At 33.1% G+C, this 23,563-nt stretch overlaps 2 protein-coding genes across 8 annotated transcripts in view; both read right to left on the reverse strand.

The window, feature by feature from the left end:
* Window positions 1–5,507: 5,507 nt before the first annotated feature.
* On the reverse strand, window positions 5,508–17,834 carry LOC132730226 (6-pyruvoyl tetrahydrobiopterin synthase-like). The gene is made up of 2 exons (XM_060716102.1): window positions 17,736–17,834; window positions 5,508–6,196 (listed from the first exon to the last, which is right to left on the reverse strand). The coding sequence occupies exon 2, from the start codon at window positions 6,177–6,179 to the stop codon at window positions 5,739–5,741; it is 441 nt and encodes a 146-aa protein (XP_060572085.1). The 5' UTR covers window positions 6,180–6,196; window positions 17,736–17,834; the 3' UTR covers window positions 5,508–5,738.
* A 1,645-nt stretch (window positions 17,835–19,479) lies between these two features.
* The window catches only part of LOC132730224 (E3 ubiquitin-protein ligase TRIM56-like), a 40,248-nt gene continuing 36,164 nt past the window's right edge, over window positions 19,480–23,563 (reverse strand). For all 7 annotated transcript variants that reach the window (XR_009625732.1, XM_060716092.1, XM_060716093.1 and 4 more), the window contains one exon: window positions 19,480–23,371. Coding sequence is in view for 6 of the 7 variants with exons in the window: in XM_060716100.1 (XP_060572083.1) it covers window positions 23,261–23,371 (111 nt within the window). In the remaining variant the exon portion in view is untranslated. The remainder of the gene's footprint in view (window positions 23,372–23,563) is intronic.

Below are 23,563 nucleotides of genomic sequence, written 5' to 3' on the forward strand. Positions count from 1 at the left end.
TGTAAAGTGTAACATCTCTACACTGTTTATTATCATTACGAATTTATATGCAATATAAGAACTCATTTTATGATCATGTTCTTACCAGATGTTCATGTTGTATTATATGTTTTGGCCAATGGCAGTGATAGTATATATAAATGTCGATAGCCTAATAAAGTTGAGTTGAGTCGAGTTGTGTTACAAATTGATCATTAAGTTCATTAATCATTCATATAACGTTTGTAACGTCGCTTTTCACTAAATAATCGTGACGTTTATATAGTTTTATATGAGTGAGACTAAAAACAGGATTGGAGCACCACACTAAATTCCGTATTCTGGTATAAACCGGACTACGGTGCTTGAATGATAAAATACTAAAATTTTGATTTTTACCCAACGGTATGAATTTTAACAGGTCTAATTCATCTTTTCACGCCGACTTATGTATGATAATGAATGAAAAATGTAAAAATCGGCGAAAAAAACGATATTTGTCTATTTTGTGATCATGATTTCTACAAGCGTAGATTTCTACAAATAACTGCTCCAATCCTGTATTGAGCTGAATCCGTTTTATATACACGGATACTGTCAATCTCCAAAAGTAGATGCTAACTGTACTATTAATTCATTATAAATATTTCTGTCATGTTTTATGGCCGTATATAAACGGTTGTTTGCAATATTATAACCGTTTACATAGGGTAATATAATCTGTCAAAAATCTTTATAACATATATATACACGGCTGCTGTCAAGTTATGAGAAATCTCAATATTTACTAAAAAAAAAAAGAATTTGACTTTATCATAAATTCGTTATAAATATTCCTGATAGGTTATAGCATGTATATCCAGTAACGCTGGATTGTGCATATAACGCAGATAATGTGCAAAGTAACACAGAATCGTGCAATTCTGTGGCCGAAACGGATACCTCGAAAATAAATAAACAAATATTTTTCATTGGGCATCAAACTGAAAGAAATAAACCAGCGCATTCGGCTGCTGACACATTTATTCTAAACGTCATCATAAATATTCCCACGAAAATGTGTATTTTACAAGATCATTCGTGAGGATGATGACCTGACTAGAGTATTAAATGGAAACTATCGTGTTCCATAGATACATGTATATCTAAATACAAAAAGTATATATTACATTATGTTGTTGTTGTTTTTTCGATGATCCTGAGACAATTGTTAAACGATTACACTGAATTGTTATATTACACTGAAATAAGTAGATCAAATGTGACTGAGACCATTTTTACGACGTAACGTCGATTTCGTGAATGCAGCACTGAAGCAACTATGGTTAACTCATAAAAAGTAGCAGAATATTATTTTAACTGCTACAGTGTAGTGTTATACGAGGTATCCAGATTATGTCGAATATAAAGATTGTACTTATTAATTTCACAAACAAAAATGTCGCCTTCAAAACGGTAGTCAGGGCGTTATTCTCATGGGTGGTCTAGACAAGTAAGAATATTCCTAGAAAAACAATAATGCTGGTTAAAGTATAATGTCCTCACAGCCGTATGCTAAACTTAAATTATGATAAAATATTCTGGTCGGTTTACTCTCCGTGTTACTCGTTTTGGCCACAGCGTTGCACAGATTCGGCGTTACTTTTATGTTTTTTGCACATTCCTGCGTTACTGGATATACAGGATGGGTTAAAAGACCTATATACAATTTTATTCTGAGATTGAATCATAATTATTGATTTTCAACTACGAGTAAATTAATGGCTACATTGTATTATTTCTAAATATTGTGAATAATTCAAACATTCTGGAGCTTGCCAATTCTGTGTTTCACATACATTTTCTGCTTATCAATAAATTGAACGAATTGTTTTAATTATTAATGACAACATATTTACATACTTTTTATTCTTCAATTGATATATTCAGATGAAAAGGCGCTTTAAAATCTGGAAATTTGATGTATATCCTTGGCAGTAGTAACCAGTTGAATTTTTATGTTATGTTGTTGCTGTTGCTGCTGCTCTTTTTGTTGTTATTTTAATAAATGTTAGCTTCGATAAATGATGAAGTATTTGTCATTTTAAAATGAAAAAATATTGGCCTTTAAGTATAGGTTAGTGTTTAATAATACGTATTAACAAAAATAATTGGTCAAGCCTGCCGCAGGCAGGCGACCAATTATTTTTGTTAATGCGTATTATTAAACATAAACCTATTTAATGATCAACATTATTTTTTTCAAACAAAAACAAGGCATTTCTCTAAATCAATGATAGCTCCGCCCTTTCGCTCTACAAGATGTCTACGCCTTGTCAAGTTTCTAACATGTCACATTTAGATAAGCTAACTAAATGGCCCTTTCAACATATAATCAGGCACATTTGTATTGAAATGTATTGAATTTATACCTTTATCTACAGTCACAGGTGGCAGTATCAGTGTTTGGACACCCCACCCCTATCTGCCCCTGGACCCGAGACTACCTGGACCCCTACTACAACCCTGAAAAAAAAATAATTCAACACTCTAAGGCTTACTAAAAGGTACCAAATACAAAACCACCGATGAAATTATATAAAAAAGATTTTTTTTCCACTATCAAAATTATAGTTATAGAAAGGTGAAAAGCCTACTGTATGTTTATTTGCCAAACAATGTGGAACACGGGAAATCGTCGTTTCGGCTACTGAGGCGCATTCCGGCGGGATTTCGCTGCATCATTCATTAACATCAATAAAAAGAACTAGAATTCCACAGCTTATCTAATTCAAGTCCAACAAATATCACTATCATTCCGATTTTTTCTGTTTCACGGTATTTTTTGAATTGTCGTAGCCATTTTGCAGTCTGATACCTGGGTTGAAATACGCGATCTGATTGGACGAGCCAAATTGGACGTCCAATCAGATCGCGTATAACACATGTAGGTATCAGAATCAAAATGGCAACGACAAGTAAAAAAATACCGTGAAATAGAAAAAATCGATATAATATTGATATTCGTCAGACTTGAATTAAGTTAGCTGTGGAATTCAAGTTCTTTTTATTGATGTAAATGAATGATGCAGCCAAATGCCTTCGGAATGCGCCTCAGTCGCCGAAACGACGATTTCCCGTGTTCCACATTGTTTGGCAAATGAACTTATAGTAGGCTTTTCACCTTTCTATAACTATAATTTTGATAGTGGAAAAAAAAAATTTTTAATATAATTTCATCGGTGGTTTTGTATTTGGTACCTTTTAGTAAGCCTTAGAGTGTTGATTTTTTTTTCAGGGTTGTAGTAGGGGTCCAGGGGCAGATAGGGGTGGGGTGTCCAAACACTGATACTGCCACCTGTGTCTACAGTAAGACTATCATGTTTCTATAAAATATCTGAGAAAAAAACAGTGAGGAAAACGATGCAAAACAATGGAGTTAATGAAATGTGTATATCCTTTTAAAATAAATGGAAAATGTAGGTGGGGTCCATTTACAATGAGTGTTCCAGCCAAAAAATGTAATCATTGTATTCTTAATATCAATGATTGTTAATGCAGTTCATTCCTATCAAGTGAAAAAAAATAAAGTTTTGGAAAATATAAAGTTTAAAACACTCGGCAATTTATAACAGACATTTTTCTTAGAGTTAAACGGATATAAAAAATATTATGTAGTCATTTGTCTCTGCGTGCCCAACATGTATTATCTATGTAATAAATCAATAGCCATCAAGAATAATAAGTATGGGGGTGTCTTAAGAAAATGTTAACATGTATAAGCCGCGTCTGATCAGGATCCATGCTGTTCGCTATCAGTTTCTTACTTGTAATAGAGTTGGTAAGCGAACAGCATGGATCCTGATCAGACTGCACGGATGCGCAGGCTGGTCTGGATCCATGCTGGTCGCAAACGCACTATGTTGGTTTTGTCGTGACGCGGCTCAATTATATTTATTTACTTTAAAGGTCCATAGACCCACTTTGGGGGAATGATTCCGTTACGTTTATCTTGTGATGGTGAACAATGTTATGGTATTTGAAGTCATTTTATCAGTGCATAAACTGTCATAAATAATTTAATATTGGGTTACAAGTACATGTATAAAATTGAGCCAGGATTGCTGCATCATTTTTGTTACAAGTAAATAAGTGTTTTTTTTAATGTTGAATTCTGTCTTGAAAACTGTATACTATCCCCGCAATTGTTCAAAACGAAACATGCTTGCATATACACTGTGAGTTTTATGATTTCTCCGCACTACTTTATTTTGGTAAGTATGGGTTCGAATTAATGATCACATTTAATTAGATCCGGCCGATCAGTACAGTATCCGTAAGCATATGGGTATCAGGCCTCGACTTTGCAAGTTCGAAAACATATTATCCGCCGGCAGTGAGACATATTTCGTCTGTCTGATGTCTACAATGATATATATGGAGTTGCCAGTCTCTGACGTCCTGTAACACAATCCGTTTGAAAATTAACACGACTGAATTACTTTTACCAGGGTCTTTAAAATTTTATTTAAAAGTTTCCGCTTCAAGTAAAAAAACCAAGTAGCTTTCAGTTCTTTAAAAGACTTAACAATAATCCAATTCTATTGCAGACAAGACAACTCCTGTATAACTATGCTGTAAAAATTGTACTGATTAAATGTGTATCATGTCAAGCATTTAAAATGTTTTGGACATAGATATTAATTATGAGTGTATCTTGTCGCGCAATATTAATAATATCTGTCATATTTTATTATATTATTCTATTATATCTTTGTATCATAGTTTGGAGACCTTTCTGTTGAAAATGTGTCCGGGTTAAATCGTATACATATACATGCACAGTGCGTTAACTGGAGTGCGGGTATTAGTTACCCGCACTCCAGAGCGTGCCCATTGATTGGCTCATTTTTGCTGGGGTTTACATATTGTGACGGCAGAGAAAGGGAAAGCGACAGAAATGTCATATTCAGATGTCCGTTCATTGGTTCATTTTTGCCGGGGTTTCATATTGTGACAACAGGGAACGTGCTTTTATCTTTGACTATGATACAAAAGAGAAAGAACACCAAAACACTCGGTAATCTGATTAATACTCGGGGGCTACGCCCCCTCGTACAAATCAGATAGCTTCGTGTTTCGGTGCTCTTTCTATTACTTATTTTCAATGAAAATTTATATCATTACAACCGTAACTACTTTCATTCAACAGCGTATTAATTACAAAATCATTCATAGCGGTAAAATGACGTCATCTTTATCGTGCCATTGTACAGCACGCGACTCATCTGGAACCCCCCATGCCAGATGAAATTTCCGGCATGTGTAAAACTAACGGAAACGCCAGTCTGATATGCAAGAATACTCGTTATGGTGATCATAGCAAGTTTTACTAATGTCAAAACACGTACCATTTATAGATCGAGCAATTGCACTCGAGGTATTTTACCCATTCTACCACACATGTTTGCTTGGCGAAGGGAACGGCGTGCTTATCATCGTGTATTTACAAAATGTCATGTTTCCGGTTGTCTCTGACATAAAAAAAACAATCATTGGCGCTTTAATGAAAAGTAAACAAAACACACACACAGAACTGTTATATGAAGATTAATTATCGTTTGAAGGCAAAAACTCTTTTGTCATGGCAACTTTTATTTTGAACAAGACTTGACATCTAAGAAAATATAATTTGACTAGATGGGTAAAATCATTGACCTGTCTTTGCGTCTGGAAAAAAACATGAATGAAACATGCATTAAATGTTCACTTCCGGCCCGTCATGTCGTCTGCTCGCCTCTATAAATAGTGATATTCTTTTCAGTTTCATGCACTTTGACCTCATATAAAAGTCCAGGTTGAAGTTGTTCAGCCATTCTCTCCCAAATATACACTGCAATATTCTCTGCTGTACTGACTTTATCTTTAAAGTGGTCCACGTCTAAATCCAAATTTTTATGATCAAGTGTTGACATAAAGGCTTTTTCCATGTAAGCTTTAAGATCGGTAAGATTAAGCACCATTCCGGTCACAGGGTCAACAGGACCACGAAGAGTCACTTCGACTTTATAGTTATGACCATGTCCGTTTGGATTATTACATTTACCAAATATTTTCTGATTTTCTTCGGCCGAGAGTTCTTTAGAATGAAGACGATGACATGCGCTGAATGAATCTGTCCGGGAAATGTAAACTACCGGTTTCTTATTGTCACTAGACATATTTTATCCAAATTTTTCTGAAATATAGAAATATTCTTTTTTATTATTATTATTTTCATTATTATTATCATTATCTTCGTATCTACATACAAATGTGACGTTCCTCAGCCAATGCATTTTGATTTAATAGTTGCTATGTTGTTACGCATCCTAGTGATATTTTACCTTTATATCTAAAATGTGTCAGGTATGTACACTGTTTGAACTTCCGAAGTCAATGCACGATGATTAAAGAAGCACATCTCCAGTTTCAATTTTCATGAAAATTTTGAGAGTACGGTTAAAAGTTTAACAAAGAAAGCAATTTACACTTTGTAAACGGCACTTGGCTTATCTGGCGCCATAGTAAGTAAAGTAAAGTAAAGTAAAGATAAGTAAAGTAAAGTAAAGTAAAGTAAAGTAAAGAAAAGTAAAGTCAAGTCAAGTCAAGTCAAGTCAAGTCAAGTCAAGTCAAGTCAAGTAAAGTAGTAAAGTAAGTTACGTCTTTATTTAATGAGGCTTACACATTCAGTTTCCTGATCTTCCATGCGGGCCTCAGTATATACAAAAATAACATAATATACAATCACAATCAACATTAAGACAACATAAATATGTACATTATAAACATCATATCAATACAGCTTTAAATATCATGTTTTTATTTCTTTTTCCAATCTTTAGATGACATTGATTTATTATGACCTCAAGATGCATCTACATTCAATTATTCATGTTCCTCGGTGAATGCATAATGCTTAACTTGAATAATCTCTGTGACCTTGACCTTTGACTTAAAATAATTTAAGAAGGTAGGTTTCAATGTATTATTAGATATTATGAAAGTTTATGACCATCAACGAAAATTTAACTGTTAGCTATTGCCCATGCCAATACCGTCAAACGAGTCATGACAATACCTCCAAAACAAGCATCCTTTGCGAAAAAGCTTGCAGGTATATAAAGAGGGTATTGAATGAATGTATGTTTAATACTGAAAATATTGAACAAGTTGACTAAAATTATATTCTGCGAGCCTCTGGCGAACATATTATTACATATATTCTACGAGTTCAATAAATTCAGTAATGAACTATACTATTTTAATATTCCTCCTATCACATACCAAAAATAAAGACCGTTTGAAGTAAAAAAAAAGAGCCATTTTTTTCATTGACGCGTTTATAGTATATTGCTAACATTTAGCACGACTGACATGTAACCTTTTAATATTCTGTGATCTGTACTTAGGCTAGTGTCGGTTTCCGAAGAAAAACGTGCTTCCGAGAGATCACCTTTTTTCCAGCTACAAAATGTATTAAAACTCATTTTTTATTATAATAATAATGATGATGATGATGGTGGTTGATAGTAACTATACTTTCAAGAAATTAACATACGTATATGGCATATGTTCTACATAGAAGCATATAAAGTGTAAATGGTATCACACGTGATGCTACGAGGTTGCCCATGATTATGTTTACAAGTTACAGGATAATGTATCTCTCATCGTATTATTATCATTATTTGCTTTGTTTGATCGGAACTGATACTGAATACTTTAGGAGATTTATCATTAATCGACTTCTTTTGTAAACATATCAAATTCATTTAAATTGGACAAAAGACACAAATAATTAATAAGCAATTAAGTAAAAACTTCAAGCCACTGAAATAAAAGCACATTTTGCCTCGAAAACGAATAAAAAGCAAACAAGAGTTTTATAACGTTAAATATCGGTTAAAGAGTATGTTAGATGCTTGTTCCCTGACGAAAGAAGCAATGATGTAGCTTTGTCATAACAGCTGCAAAGTTCAAACAAAGAAGTATTTGTGTTTCCAAAAATAAATAACTAAATTACTAAATAACTATAATTGTACTTATTGCCTGAAAGCAACAGAAGCATATGATGGGTCAAGTTACTGGCACTTGAGTAACTTTCTGAAACTAAAACAGAACACAAAAAAGATAAACATTTTAAGAAATAAAAAAAAATAAAACCATTTCTCAGGCATATTGGCCTTTTAACAATTATTTTTGTTAGTTTGTTTTGGGTTATACGTCACATGACATAGGTCATATCGCGACGTTCCAGCTTTACTGGTGGAGGAAGACCTCAGGTGCCCTTCCGTGCATTATTTCAGGCACGAACGGGCACCTGAGTAGAACCACCGAGGTTCCGTAAGCTAGCTGGATAGCTTCCTCACATGAAAGAATCCAAAGTACCTGTCGGGATTCGAACCCACAGCGGTGAGGGGCAAGTGGTTAACAATTAATTACAGCGTAAGAAATTGATGAAGTTAATTCAGTATCATGTTTATTTTGCCGTAACACCCCTTAACCCCCCCCCCCCCCTTCTTTGACTCAACACAAAACTCGAGACATCGACAAGGTACTGGCGTCATTGGTATTCTGAAAGAGCCCTCGCATATGTAATGAAGCCAACACGATCATTCATTAAGGGCCGATATTGTGGAATGATGTCGACTCTATCCCAATCATTTCAGTGGTTCCTATTTAGTCTATCCATATATATTAATCGCCATAATTGTACGCTATCATTTATTGAACGGCAATGTTGGGTCCCTCACATTTGCGAGGACTCATTCACATTGTCGATGGCTCGATCACATTTGAATAAATGTTAGTTTTTTATTTTTAACCAAGCTTCTTAAAATTATTTTGTGTTGAACTAAAGGGGAGGTTTGGGATCATGTTCCACGATGAAGTGGGCAGACATTTACTTTATGGTGAAGAAATAACTACAGATATGTCTACATGTAAAAAAATAAACAAGTTGATTTAAGGTAACTTCATTCAAAATGATAAGAAAAATGTTCTATGTGGCAAAGCATTCTTCGATTTTTGAAAAACAAGCAAAATCTTTATAAACGCATATTCTTAGGAACTGTGTTTACCTTTTTTCAGCTTTGTTTTGATAGAGGGCTCTCTTTTGAACAATTCACCAACATGAGAAAGAGCCAGTATTAAATTAGGATGATAATGTAGTAAACTTTCGTCAAGTGAACATAATGAACATACACCTAAAGTGTAAATGTTTGAAACTTTGTTAAATGGGTTCATAAACTAAGAGCATACTTTATAATTACCATATTTACGCCACATTTTGTCATGCAGGCAGTCACAAATGAATACGTTTCTTTGAAAGATATAATGTACAGGTATTTCATTTAATGTAGCTAAACTAATGATTTTGACATTATAAAATTATCTTCAAAATGCTTTGATTGAGAAGATTAATGCATGCAAAATTCGTCCATAAATTTTCTGTTTACTATGTGTACATAAACATATGTAATACGAGTTTGTGTTGATGATATTTCATTTTCAAGGAAGAGTACATTTAAAGTGGATTGGTCTACTATAGATACATTTTCCAAGCCAAATATTGATAGCAAGGACCATCAGTGATGATATGAGTCGCCCTGCCAAATCGCATGCTGCAGCTACTGTGTAGCAGGAGACCCAAAAATCATCAACAGGGCAAAACACATTTTTATTCAAGGGCAATAACTCAGCTGAAAATCGTTCAAGCGAAAACCTTGTACAGTGTCATGCACTAGTACATGGACTACCAATCAATCCTGTAGCGTTTCATAGCAATTGCATTAATGTTATAAGAGGAGTTGTCCTGACAAACTTTTATGAACACCCTTTTCATTCGAGGGCAATAAGTCTAACAAAAAAAATTCAAGCAAAAAAACGTGTAATATGCGCAAATACTTGAGCTATCAATTAATCCTGTAAATTCCATTGAAATTGAAAATGGTATAACATGAGTAGTGCGGATAAACTTTAAAAAACAGAAAAAATAATTAAACGGCCATAACTGCAATAAAATTTATTGAACCATAAAAAGCCGATGATAAGTACAACAAGTCCTGGTACTTATCATTACTGTAACGTTTGGATGAAATTGAACCAGCAGTTTATGAGGAGTAGTGCGGACAAGTTTTGTGACGGACGGTCAGACAGACGTACAGACAGACGACGGAGAAGTGATCCCTTTATGCCGCCACTACTCCGTAGAGGCGACACAAAAAACGATAAAAATGTATCATTTGGATATTTCGGGAGAACGAAACGCTGTTAGGGTTCTCAAGTGATTTAGGATGCACTTTTATGGGATGAATAATAATATTTTGTTCCAGAACATTTTATTATCTGCAATATATTTATATGTCATATTGGATCATGTATTTAACACTTACCAACAACATCTATATATACAATGTAAACCTTTGGGGGTTTGATTTCACGTACTATCAATATAAATATTTCTAGTATATCAGAGCTTCCATTATAGACCGATGCACTTTAAACGTCGAATTCAGGGCCTTGATACTTTAAAGATGTACGGTGCATTGACACATGTTTTAAATTTGATAAGTTTATCAGGTGTATATTTGAGTTGTTTTTACATCCATTATTTACGATGGCAATGATATAGTTACACTATAAACAGGACAGATCAATTATTTCCGAAGTTATAGTCCTGAAACTGTTTTATATGTATACATTAAAATATCTTTATTAGGTATAGTTTAATGTTGCATAAAAGTTAATCGCCGAGATATGAGAATATCATATTACGATTTTGTAGAATATTGCTGCATATTTTACACGTGCATTCACATTGACAAAGTGCGAGCACTTAGAAACCCAAACTGAATAATGGGATAATTAAAAATTTAATATTTCCATCCGTCAATTAACTGCGTTTTCGTTTCGAGTTGAGATATAAGAGTACATATAGATTTTAAAATTCTATCAAACATGAAACTCCTGTTTTTTATTTTTCTTCTTTTTTTCAATTATAGAGTTTATGTTGGAGAAACAATATTTTGTTATGGCAAGGTTATATCATAAGTTCCGAATAATCAAAAATAAAGAGAATCAGTCACGAAATGTGTACCTTAATTATCATCACCGTATTATGAAACTCCCGAGGCGAATTTGCTAAATTCATATTTGTATATTTATACATACAAAGACAAAGCTACATGCCTAGTATCTAACACTGAGAGGGGGTGGGGTTGAACAAAATATGGATCTCAAAATTTAGCATCGGTAAAACATATAATGTGAATTTCCGCTGATCCAGATGTGCGTTATTACAGAGACCCAACAAGACAATGTCACATGCCAAATGTCTATTCTAAACTCTTTTAGATTCAGAGAGAGTTAAATATGTTTTCCAATATAAGTCTTAAACTTGGTGAGTACCCTGCGTTTTTAAACTTGGTGAGTACCCTGCGTTATTAAACTTGGTGAGTACCCTGTGTTATTAAACTTGGTGAATACCCTGCGTTAATAAACTTGGTGAGTACCCTGCGTTACTGAACTTGGTGAATACCCTGCGTTCTGTCTCATTATCATTTATATTTCTTCTGTCGAATAGTTTTAATAACATTTCATCGGTCCAAAGATACAGAGTGCACACGCAATTTTGAAACCCCATCATTATAACCGTGACATTAACTCGATGAAGCCAACAACCTGCGCTCTGTAATTCACCTCATTATGGTTAACATTTCTGCCAATTTCAGTTTCCATCCATCGGTTCATAATCTACAGAGAGGAGACGAAATTCCTAACGGACGAACGGATGAATATTAGCATAACATTATACACCGAAAATGTGTGGGTGTATCCAAAACATAACAGCGGTAAGTAAGAACATTTCAAGAATATTATTTTAAAACAACTCAAAAACGCTTAAAATGTTTCATTCATCATATTATAAAATCAAGCAATGTATGGAACAATACACGTGATATGTTATATCAGACGAGAAGCAAACTCTGATTAATTATAGACACATTCCTATGAGAGTGGTTGCCCTTGTCTTCCATTAACGTACACATAATTTTAGTAAAATGTTAAGAATGGGCTTCTGACACTTTGGTTTTGCATTTGTGCCCCTTTGATTTTTGGGCAGGTAGTCACCTGACCTTTAATTAAAATCATCAATTTTTGTCCATTTTTTTTAAAAGTATATATAGCGGTGTTCAAAATTCGTCCTTGACATTAATTACGTGACAATCTGTATTTTGACATGTAAACATACGCTACAGTAAGTGTAGGCACTCAGAATCACCTTATAAAAAGCTTAATTTTCTGTAAATTTGTATTGTCGTTCGCTGTACATTTAAATATCATAATCTAAAATCACAGTACTTATTGTCACACTGCTTACTCTTGTTTTCTTGAAAATCGTGACATTAAATACTGATTTGATAAAAACTCAACATCAACATGAAAAATTTAACTTGGTTATTGCACAACATTATTCAAATGTTGTACAGTAACTACAGATATGTTCATTTGAAAATATTAAATACTTCAATTAAAGTTTTAAAGTCTGAACAACTTGACATTCAATTACTTCTGGACCATTCAAAACACACATATATATACAATTCCTTATACTTAAGTCTGGTTGTTTTTCAAACATATATAAACCAAGGAATATGGTGGCTGATTTGTGCCATTCGTGTTTTCGCCCCGCGACCCCGCCAAGCGAAAAGTCGAAAATAAACAAGTTAAAATGGCGGGGGCGCGCAGCGAAAACACGCTAATTAGCGAGGGCGCGGGGCGAAGTTTAATAAATAAAACTTCGTCCCGCGGGGGCGCGGAGCGAGATTTAAGAAATAAAACGGCGGGGTCGCGGGACGAAAACACGCTAATTAGCGGGGGCGCGGGGCGAAGTTTAATAAATAAAACTTCGCCGCGCGCCCCCGCTAATTAGCGTGTTTCGTCCCGCGACCCCGCCAAACGAACTTCCGCTAATTAGCGTGTTTTCGTCCCGCGACCCCGCCAAGCGAAAAGTCGAGAATAAGCAAGTTAAAATGGTGGGGCGCGGAGCGCAAAACACCCTGATTAGCGAGGGTGCGGGGAAAAGTTTGATAAATAAAACTTCGTCCCGCGGGGGCGCGGAGCGAGATTAAAGAAATAAAACGGCGGGGTCGCGGGACGAAAACACGCTAATGAGCGGAAGCGCGGTGAAGTTGGCCGCGGGACGAAAACACGCTGATAAGCGGAGCCGCGTGGCGAAGTTTGAACTTCGCCGCGCGCCCCCGCTAATTAGCGTGTTTTCGTCCCGCGACCCCAACAAGCGAAAAGTCGATAATTAACAATTTAAAAAAACACGCTTATTAACTCCCCCGCTAATAAGCATGTTTTTGCTCCGCGCCCCGCCGTTTTATTTCTTAAATCTCGATCCGCGCACCCGCAGGGGAAGTTTTATTTAACTTCGCCCGCGCCCTCGCTAATAAGCGTGTTTTCGTCCCGCGACCCCGCCGTTTTAACTTTTTAATCGACTCGACTTTTCGCTTGACTGACCCGCGGGGCGAAAACAGGAATGGCGCAAATCAGCCACTATAAAGGAAACATAAGGAATTGTTATTGTTGAATAACAGACAGTAAATGATGTTATTCGAAATGTCTAAGATTCGGATTGCCTACACATACTGTAGGTAAAAGAATATGGCAGTGTACTCGATTTAACGGCGTGTCAGTGAATTTTCTCTTGTTACACAACGATGACAATTACACGATGCATATTCATGTCGGTACCCTCTTTGCGAAATGTACTAAAACGGTACCCTCTTTGCCCTGAAACAGGTAATATTGGTGCTAAAATTATGAACCTTGTCACATAAGATGTGGTTGATGATAAGAAACATATATTTGAAGTTTGAAGTTGATACCTTAATGAAAAAGTTATTTTGAAAAATATTTGACTGCACCAAAACTTTAACCATATATTTGAAGTTTGAAGTTGATACCTTAATGAAAAAGTTATTTTGAAAAATATTTGACTGCACCAAAACTTTAACCTTTTACCCCATGAGCATATTGCAAAAATGGCCGTTTTCATTGAAAAGCCTCCTGTAACAAGTGCAAACTGCTATGAAACTATGAAAAATGCTTTAATACTGATGAATCTTGGCACAAATGTTGACTAGAACAGCATGCTCAATCGTAAATTTCCTGTTACCATGGCAACGGGGGACGTCTCAAAATTGCCAAAAATCACTACTTTGCATTGTTTTTTCTATCAAAACTGATTTCAAAGTGCTGTAACTTCTCAATGAATTGAGATAGAGTACAAGGCTTTTCAGCGTCGGTTAATTATTACCCTGAGGCCATTTTTAGCCTGTCACAAGTCCAAAATATTCTTGGCGATGAGGGGGACTCCGCCCCCCTTCAAACTCCCAAACAGAAAGGGGCACATTCCCCTTCTGGCAACCCCCTGATGTAACATTTGGATGGGGGACGGCGCCGAAAAAGTGGTCACTTTTTTAACAACATTTCTCAAACGAAAAACAGTGTTTGGGGCCTAAATAGGGCATTTTTCACTGTTTGAGGCCTCAAAAAGGGGGGGGGCAAAAAGCCGTCGAAACACGCTTATATAAGGGAAAAGGTTAACAAAAAATGATGAAAAACCTTGGAATTACCCAAAAACTAGTTTTTCCATGTTAACACGTGCCCTAACACCTAATTTTGGTGAAAAATTGTTGGTTTTTGAAATTTTTTATTTTTTTAATTAACTCTGAAATCTGGACGCGGACGCCGACGCCGGTGCGAGTATTACAGCTCTCCATATATTTCGTATAGTCGAGCTAAAGAATGACAGTTATAATGGTGATTGACCAACAGTTCATATTGGAAAATGTTTTTGACAAACTTTAAAATCTGCCTGAAAGTTAAAAAAAAAAGACTGCCCAACTCTTTTTATGAAATGTACGTTAGTGGTAAATTCTAATGGATATTTAAGAAAGAATAGTTTGGATCCATGCGTTGTTTATTGTTAATGTGGGAAAAAATGTTTTTATTAAAAGGAATTATGGCAAAATGAAAACTTATTTTGACTTTCACCTGCTCACTCATTTATACACTTGGATGGGCATAGTTTGTAAAAACACATATATATCTTATTTTCCACGTTCATAAATGACCTTGAAGAATTTTCATTCATGGTTATATGACCCCGTTAGATGTAAACATGTTTAAAATATTTTTATTACTATACGCAGACGATATTGTTATATTAAGAACTCCAAAAAAGTATTGATTTATTACGCAAGTATTATGAGCTGTGGAAAATGAAGGTCAATGTTTCTAAAACAAAAATTATGATTTTTAAAAAAGAGGGAACAATACCACGAAATTTAGAATTTTTATACAATGGACAGTCTATTCAGATTGTGAACAATTTTTGTTATTTAGGCGTTGTTTTCACAAGTGGAGGTTCATTAAGTACCGACCACAATACTATAGCAGGCCAAGCTCAAAAAGCAGTATTTACGCTTAATGAATATTTAAACAAATTTGACTTTATTTGTGGGGAATTAGGTCGTGTATCCTTTAAAACTGTGCATCTTTTTAAATATTATTAAATATTGGTTAAAAATATTACATTTGGGAACAAACAAGTATATGTCTTCATTATTTACTCTTTGTTAAAAGATGATTTTGAACAGTATGAAAATAGGCGAAATTGGTGTTCCTTGTTAAAAGATTTGTTATGTTCACTAGAATTTGTTGATGCATGGTTATATCAAGGTGTAGGTGATGATAAGATATTTTTGTCCTTGAAATTAAATGACCAATTTATACAGAACTGGAACTCAAGATTATCAAATTCTAGTAGAGCTTTGTTTTATAGAAATATTTCTTCCTTTAGATACCAACCATATCTTGATTGTTTTACTGCAAATACATTTGTTCAGTCCTTAACACGTTTGAGAGTGTTCTCTCATAGACTACAAGTAGAAGCTGGTAGGTGACAAAAACCAACCAGAATACCCTTAAACGATAGAAAATGTTCAATATGAAATACTATTGAAGACGAGTATCATTTTGTTATTGAATGCTTATTATATACAGAATTAAGAAACACTTATATACACAAGAAGTTTTGGAACAGACCAAATATGTATAAATCAATAGAATTATTAAATTCAGAAAATAAAAAAGTGATAAGAAACCTAGGAATATTTGTTGAAAAAGCTTTTAAACTAAGATATTCATTTAATTATTTGTTAAGATAAGAATTATTTTTGTGAATACCATTAGTAGAAACAATATCATGTAGTCATTAATGTTAACACAGTGTCTATCTATACTGATAACTAAAATGTCTTTTTTTCTATAAACTATGCATACCATTAAAGTGATATATATTTTTCAAAAGATGATTGGTATATTCTAGGGTAACTTTGAATAACGTTACTTCATAAATTTTCTTTTGTCTCTATGGCGAAAGAGCTGTTGTTAAAAATACATTGTGTGGTATGCACATTTATTCCATTGTATGCGATGTGCTCATTTTGTTTTATATAAACGTTTATGTAAAACGAACATTTTAATGATAACAAGTCATTTTGAACATGATTGTTAATTTATAACATATTTATCGGTCTTGCAGTTTTTTTTTCGGTAAGGCCGATATGTTTATGTTATTACCATTACAAATGAATTAAATATGCATCAATTATATTCTATGTTTCTTGTCTTAAAATGTGGCAAGAATCGTGGATATATCCAGTACATGTATATATGTAACATATTATTTGATGAATATATATTATTAGTTATAAAGATTGTTGACAGGTTATATGGCCCTATATAAACGGCTATTTGTAAATATAACCGAGCCGCTAGAGAAAAAATTGAGATTTCTTCACGAATCGACTACAGCCGTGTATATAAAACTATCTAGTGCTCCGCCCACTTGCGTTTTATAATTTTAAACGTCCAGTTTATATAAAATCTGTTCCTTATTAGCTTTCTTATTTACGAAGAACACCCAATATGCACTCTAACCTATACATAAACGTCACGATTATCCAATGAAAAATAACGTTACAAACGTGCAGTATTATAAAATTTCATATAGGTTTAAACTTTAAACATTTATCAAATATATGTTTTCGATAACATTTATATCAAATGATACTATACATATATATATTATGTAGGTTAAAGTACTAGTATTTATACTTGAAGAGTTTGTCGTTATGACCTTCCATGCTGTATGTAAAATAATCCATATTTATGTATGTGCACTGTTCGTTGTCTTGTATTATGGTATTATCATGTCATCGTTGGCATATAAGCCTTACATGATTGAAATAAAAATATGTCTATATACGATGCTTGCTTAAATTTTAAAATACCGCTCAGTGAAAAAGTAATAATTCGATGTCCCCTACATGTGACAAGTTCCTTTTTGTGCACTTGTAGCTTGTACATGTACAGTAAGTGTATTAATAAAATAAAGACAGATTTCCCTATGGTATTATTAAAATGTTGCATGCGCTTGCTATTATGGTCGAATATGTCATCCGTGTGGCATATTTACTTGACATATACGCTTGTATTGAATACAACTGTTTCACAACATAAAAGTACCATTTATACAGCAATTTACCAAGTGTATCTATTACGCGTGAATGCAATTCATATAATCTGATAATACATGTTTAAATCGAAATGTCATGATAAACATACTAGAATGGTGTTTTGTTAAATACAATACTTACTGAAATAATCCAAAAGAATCACTTGTTTAACCTGTTGAACAAACTATGCAATGTATTTAAATGTCACAACCTTGTATACATGTTATATCGGTTTTCTTTATCGATTACAGCACGGTACACGATGACTCGGTGTGCGTAAGAATAATTTGTCGTATTTTTGTTGTATAGATAATCGATATGGGCAGAATGGGTTTTATTTACAATTTGACAATACTAATTTAAATAGATATACTGTATTGTTGATATTATAAGACACCTGTGTTAAACAACTAGCATGCAATGAAGTTTTGTTTTAAAGATAAGACAGATTGTAACTTATAAAATAAGTTTAAATGCAAATTATTTATTGTTAATGTTGTGCGTATATATGCTTATATAACACTGGATATGAACTGTTTCACGAAATGATAATTTGTAATGCTGTATTTTTTTCCTTATGAGATTCCAGGAAAATAGTCGCGGAGTTTTTTTCTGATTTCTAACAGAGGAAAAAATCTCTTAAATATGCAATTATTCGTGCTTAAAAATAAAGAATTGGATTGAAAATCAAAGTTAAATGATAGGGTGCAAATGAATTATCCCGTCACTTTTTCGAAGTCACCACATTTTTAGTAGCCCACGTGTGTGTTTTTAATGATCTTTGTACACTTTGCAGTTGAAACGTTGTATATCAAACTCCAGGGAAATCAAAACAAATGCGGTTTTTAGTGTCATTCAAGCCTGCTTAAAAACAAATTTCGTATCAAAAATATCAAACGTTTTGTAGACCGCTATCAAACTGAAGTTATCCTTTTTTCAAAATCTAAATTTTAAAAAAAGATTACAAAATTTGATAATGTTAAAATATTCAGTCGCATTTAGTAAATATTTAGATTTCTAGAAAGAAGAATTGAAAAATATACATTTTATTCAAAATACTGCATACAATACAAGTGTTGTCTTTGATACATTTGGTAGCATATATAGACAATATGATTTATTATATCCCGTGGAAAGATTGCCTATCACCTCTTTGTACCTGTGGATTACGTGAAACAGCATCTCACTTCTTCTTGCATTGTAGGCAGTATGATAATATCAGACCTTCCTTGATAAATGTTATCAATACTTATTGTATTGTTTCTCTTAAAACCATTATTTCAGGAAACACATCTTTATCAGTTGGAGAGAATGAAAGTATATTCAAAGCTGTTCACACTTATATTGAAAAGTCTAAACGTTTTGACTGATCTGAAAAGATCCATCATCTTTATGAATGTGTCATTCTGCAGTTCGCCCAATTCTATAGCTTCACACTTCTTTATATCTTAAAATTTTCTCATATTTTCTTCTTTACTCGAATTTCATTCCTAATTTAAACTTCTTTACACTTCTTTATGTTTTTCTTTCGATTTTTTTTTCGATTGTTTTGTTCTAATTTTGTCTTATTTTCCTAATAATAATAATGTTGATATATCTTGGATGTAACAATTTATTAAATCATCTGTATCGCCAAAATATGTACCGATGTATAGCTAGAAGTGGAGAGAATTACAATAAGCTTTGAGCTTCCAGTTCAATCCACTTTATCATGATTTTGTATAAATTTTGTGTTTGATGTGAAAATTGTAACTTGATGAAAAAATAAATATGTTTAAACCAAAGATTGCCTATTAATTGCACGAGTGATACTTTGTTGCATGTTCAAAGAAAATTATCACAATCGTTACTTATTTCTAATTTACTGATTGAAAACAAAATCAAGTGACTATTTGGATAAAACATTTTATTGTGATGATTTACGAGTATCTAATATACACTTTAACAGGCATACTGTCATAATAAGCTATAAATCTAACCTTGTTCTGTTTTCTCAAGACATCTTAAATACTATTTGTATTTTTAGGACATATTTTGACCACGTTATATTGAGTGTTACGTTGTTACGTACTTTTCGGGTTTAAGATAACTTTTCTTGTTTTGAAAGCCTTTTGTGTTCTTTGATATCAACGTCTCCTACATCCCCGTTTATTTTGATAAACGTGATAAATGCTTGCTAGATACAAAATGGTAAAAGATAAAACAGTATTCTGTCGTACTTTATAATTGAATTAAACAAATTGCGACAGTCGGGAGTCAAAATATATCCTATTTATTAGGCTTTTCCCGCATGATATTAATTGAATTTAAAACGTTCCCCATTCATTTTATTTACTAGAAAACAAAACAAAAAAATGCAATGTTTTGCAAGCAAAAAACTACAGATTGAAATAAGAAAAAGAAAGGTAGACCCTTAACATAAGCTACGCTATTTCAGTGCAATCACATTTTCAACTTTTCCGCAGTTTGATTCGTACTTTGTGTCCTTTCTACACCGATACATTCCGAAAAATAATGCGCGAAAAGTTTCTAAACAGCGGAAAAAATATTTAACAAATAAATCGTTTTTTAATAAATGAAATTCTTCACGTGACATGTTTGTTCAAAGAAGCAACGTTCTGATAAAAAAAAAAACACATTTTTTTGTTAATATCAAAGAATTTTATTACTTCTGGCTCGCAATCTCGCAATGTAACTAAAATATCTTATCATTTCGATCGTTTTGCTTGATTTGTTCAGTTCGGTAACTATTATATTCTCAGTAATTGTAAAAAATGACCCCTTTAACGGAGTAATATATTGACATAAACACGTATGCACTATAACAATTCTACCATAGCAGACCCCTTAAGGTCCGTACGGTTAAAAGTAAATCGTTGTTAGCATTAAGAGATTCATATATCAGTACGACAAGAACTATGTCACAGAAAGTTTTAAAACTAAAAGTTGTTAAATTTCTTCCAGACATGATCCAGTTGCAACCATTTTAATAGCAACCGATGTTACGCGATATTTTAAATAATTGTTGTTGTTTTTTAGTGTAAAAAACACCTACAAATCGTACTACATTCAAGTCTGCATAACTTCGTTCGCCACTTAAGGGTTTGTAAAAAATGATTTAATGCATGTTAGCACAACCCATATATAAATGGTATATACACAAATTTCTATATAATGTAATAGCTTTAACAATAACATGTAAAATATTGCACACGTGTTGTTGATAATGTAACATACAGATATGTGAATTATATTATTTACATCTACTCTAAAATTATTACATTCAATATAAATTGCACATCATATATTTTTATATTTACATAACTATATAACACTACTATTTTAATTCGAGATTATGATAGTATCCATATATATGAAAAGAAGACACAATTCAAGACAGTTTGATGTCATAAAAAACAAATTAGTCAATCTATAACCGTTAACTTTTTCATTATACATCACGTAATAACGACTAAAAACCCGCCCTTGCTTAAATTTCATTTTAATATGCCATTTTTTTCTGTGTGACCATACCTTAACCTTTACTGACTGTACAAATATTTGACCAAAAAAAAGAAATTTCTTATTTTTCAAGAAAGAAATGTGGTGCAAATCTTCAGGCCTGTATGCGGACGATAAATGCACGTAAACTATGACAATTGTATGTAATCTATGTATAGGCAATGATATATATTGTTATAATATCTCTTTCAATGGTTTGCCTTTTTATCCGCTAAAATATACAGTTCGTTAAAACATATTGTATCAGATTGTTCTTTAATCATGGACATAATTAGCACTTATACTCAATTAAGGCTAGCTTTCATGAATCTAAATCAAGCCGTCTACATTATTGATAGAAATAAGGTACAGATATGGTCACATAATAACTAAACATGCCTAAAATATAAATTGCTTAACAAGTAAGATGAACTTTGAACTTTACTCACTAAAGTATAAACACTGGCTGTTTAAATTCATTGCCGCTTACAATATATAAATTCTCTACAACTCAGACATCCAGGGCTGCACTTCATAGATGATCCTTAGTGTATATTAAGTCTTAGGACATGAGACCAACTTGATCTTTTTAATCTTTAGTCAAATACTGTAATCTATAAAATTCATTCTCCTGAGAAAAGTTAAGAAATACCGTGGCAGACTCTTTTATTTGCAATGTATAAATGCCCATCCGTATTGCTAGTCATAACATAGGGGTCATAAGTTAGGACATGTTCTTTGAAACGCACAATGCCTCAGTTTTGGTCTTAAAACTGATTGCAGGCAGGATTTTATCAATGGCAGTATAAACCCTCATTTCCGTTCCTACATTTGAAGAAAACTCCAGCTCAAGTTCCAGCCAAACTTACACATTTTCAAAACTCAAAGACAACAAATTAAATACTGTAGTTTGCATACATTGTAATCCAGTCTTGTGAAATTTATGTTAAAAAACGGTGTTCGTATAAAATCAGGACACCCCATATATAGAGCGAAGCACGGAATTAATATGTCTTTAGATTAGCTGAATAAAAGGTTGTTATTATACATGTATATAACAAAACCTTTTCCTTAGTAATTAAAGCAGTGAAAAGCCAGCCTTTATACAATAGTGTCATGCTAATTATGTAATGGTGTTAAAATTCACCGCAAAAAGAAGGGGGCGGGGTTTGCGAAATGAAATTCTAAAAATAAAGGAAATATAAGCATTTAAGTGAATGGATTTGTATTTAAACACACATAAACATTTCATGAAACAAATGATCCCATGGTAACTCCAATTCTAGTGGTTATTATATAACAATAAATGACTTTAAAAAATAACCTAATGATTACGGATTATGTGCATACATTTGTATTGTAAAATGAAATGAATCGTTCAAGAGCTATATTTATCTGTTCAAATTTGAAATTGTGAATGAAGTTGATTAGATTTTCTTTCAATTCAAGAATAAATCTAAAGAATACTTGTTTTAATACGTCATCATTTGACATTAGAATTGTGGATCTACGTCATTAAGATTCCACATGGATAATGTTAACACAATTAAGTTTTCGAACATATAAATCTAGCATTTGAATGTATATCATTGTCTAATGCAGAATAAAACCGTATATACAAGCTGAACTAGAAACATAACTGCGATGAAACAATGCTGAAATTAAAAAAAAATAAAGAATAGACACCAATTTTGCAAGGGAACGCAAATAAAAAAGCGTTTTGAAGTACACTAAGTGTAGAGAAAATTTTCGCTCTAATTAGGTAAACAAAACCTGTTGAGTAACCCTGTCTTCAAGCTATTAGACTTATTTAAGCTGATATATTTAACTCATGTAAAAAAATGTCTCTGAATGACTTTATTCTTAACAAAAAATAATCGTGATATAAGTTCATCTTTGTTACCATGGCTTTTCAATTGCACGATTTATTCATTACTCATTTATAAATTTAACTTTAACACACTTCTTGTATAAACATTTTTATTAAGTTTAACCAATTAAACTTTTGAGTGACTGTTCTAAATTATAGCATCCATTTATTTTCTTTTGTCATCCATTTAATTTCGATATTATATGTAAGCGACTTAATTTGGTTCAGTTTCATAGTTAATATCTTCACATAATACACAGAGCACATGCGCACTTCTTGGACACGTGATATGTGTTCAGGGCATGCGCAACATTGAAAACGTTCCCGGTTTGTTGTATCTAGGGTGAGCTTGGTCCACTACCGAAGCTGAAGTATGCGATGGTCGTTGATCGGGGCTCGGACTTTTCTGAAATATCCAGGTCAAGCATTGAATATACAATGTGTCCAATAACTTATCAAATCTTTCATATCAAAAAGTTCTTTTTCCCCAAATATTTGGGGTCAATATTTTTTTTCCATATTTTCCCACTGACTATGTGCCGTATATCAATAAGGTTCATTGCATAGCCCAAATATTTGGGGGTCAATACTAAATTTG

The sequence above is a fragment of the Ruditapes philippinarum genome, unplaced genomic scaffold, assembly GCF_026571515.1.
Source record: "Ruditapes philippinarum isolate M1 unplaced genomic scaffold, ASM2657151v2 ctg3469_1_1_1_1, whole genome shotgun sequence".
Lineage (NCBI taxonomy): Eukaryota > Metazoa > Mollusca > Bivalvia > Venerida > Veneridae > Ruditapes > Ruditapes philippinarum.

Bases quoted from the DNA above. Each gene is read 5' to 3' on its own strand.
- LOC132730226 (XM_060716102.1), bottom strand. From the start codon at position 6,179: ATGTCTAGTGACAATAAGAAACCGGTAGTTTACATTTCCCGGACAGAT.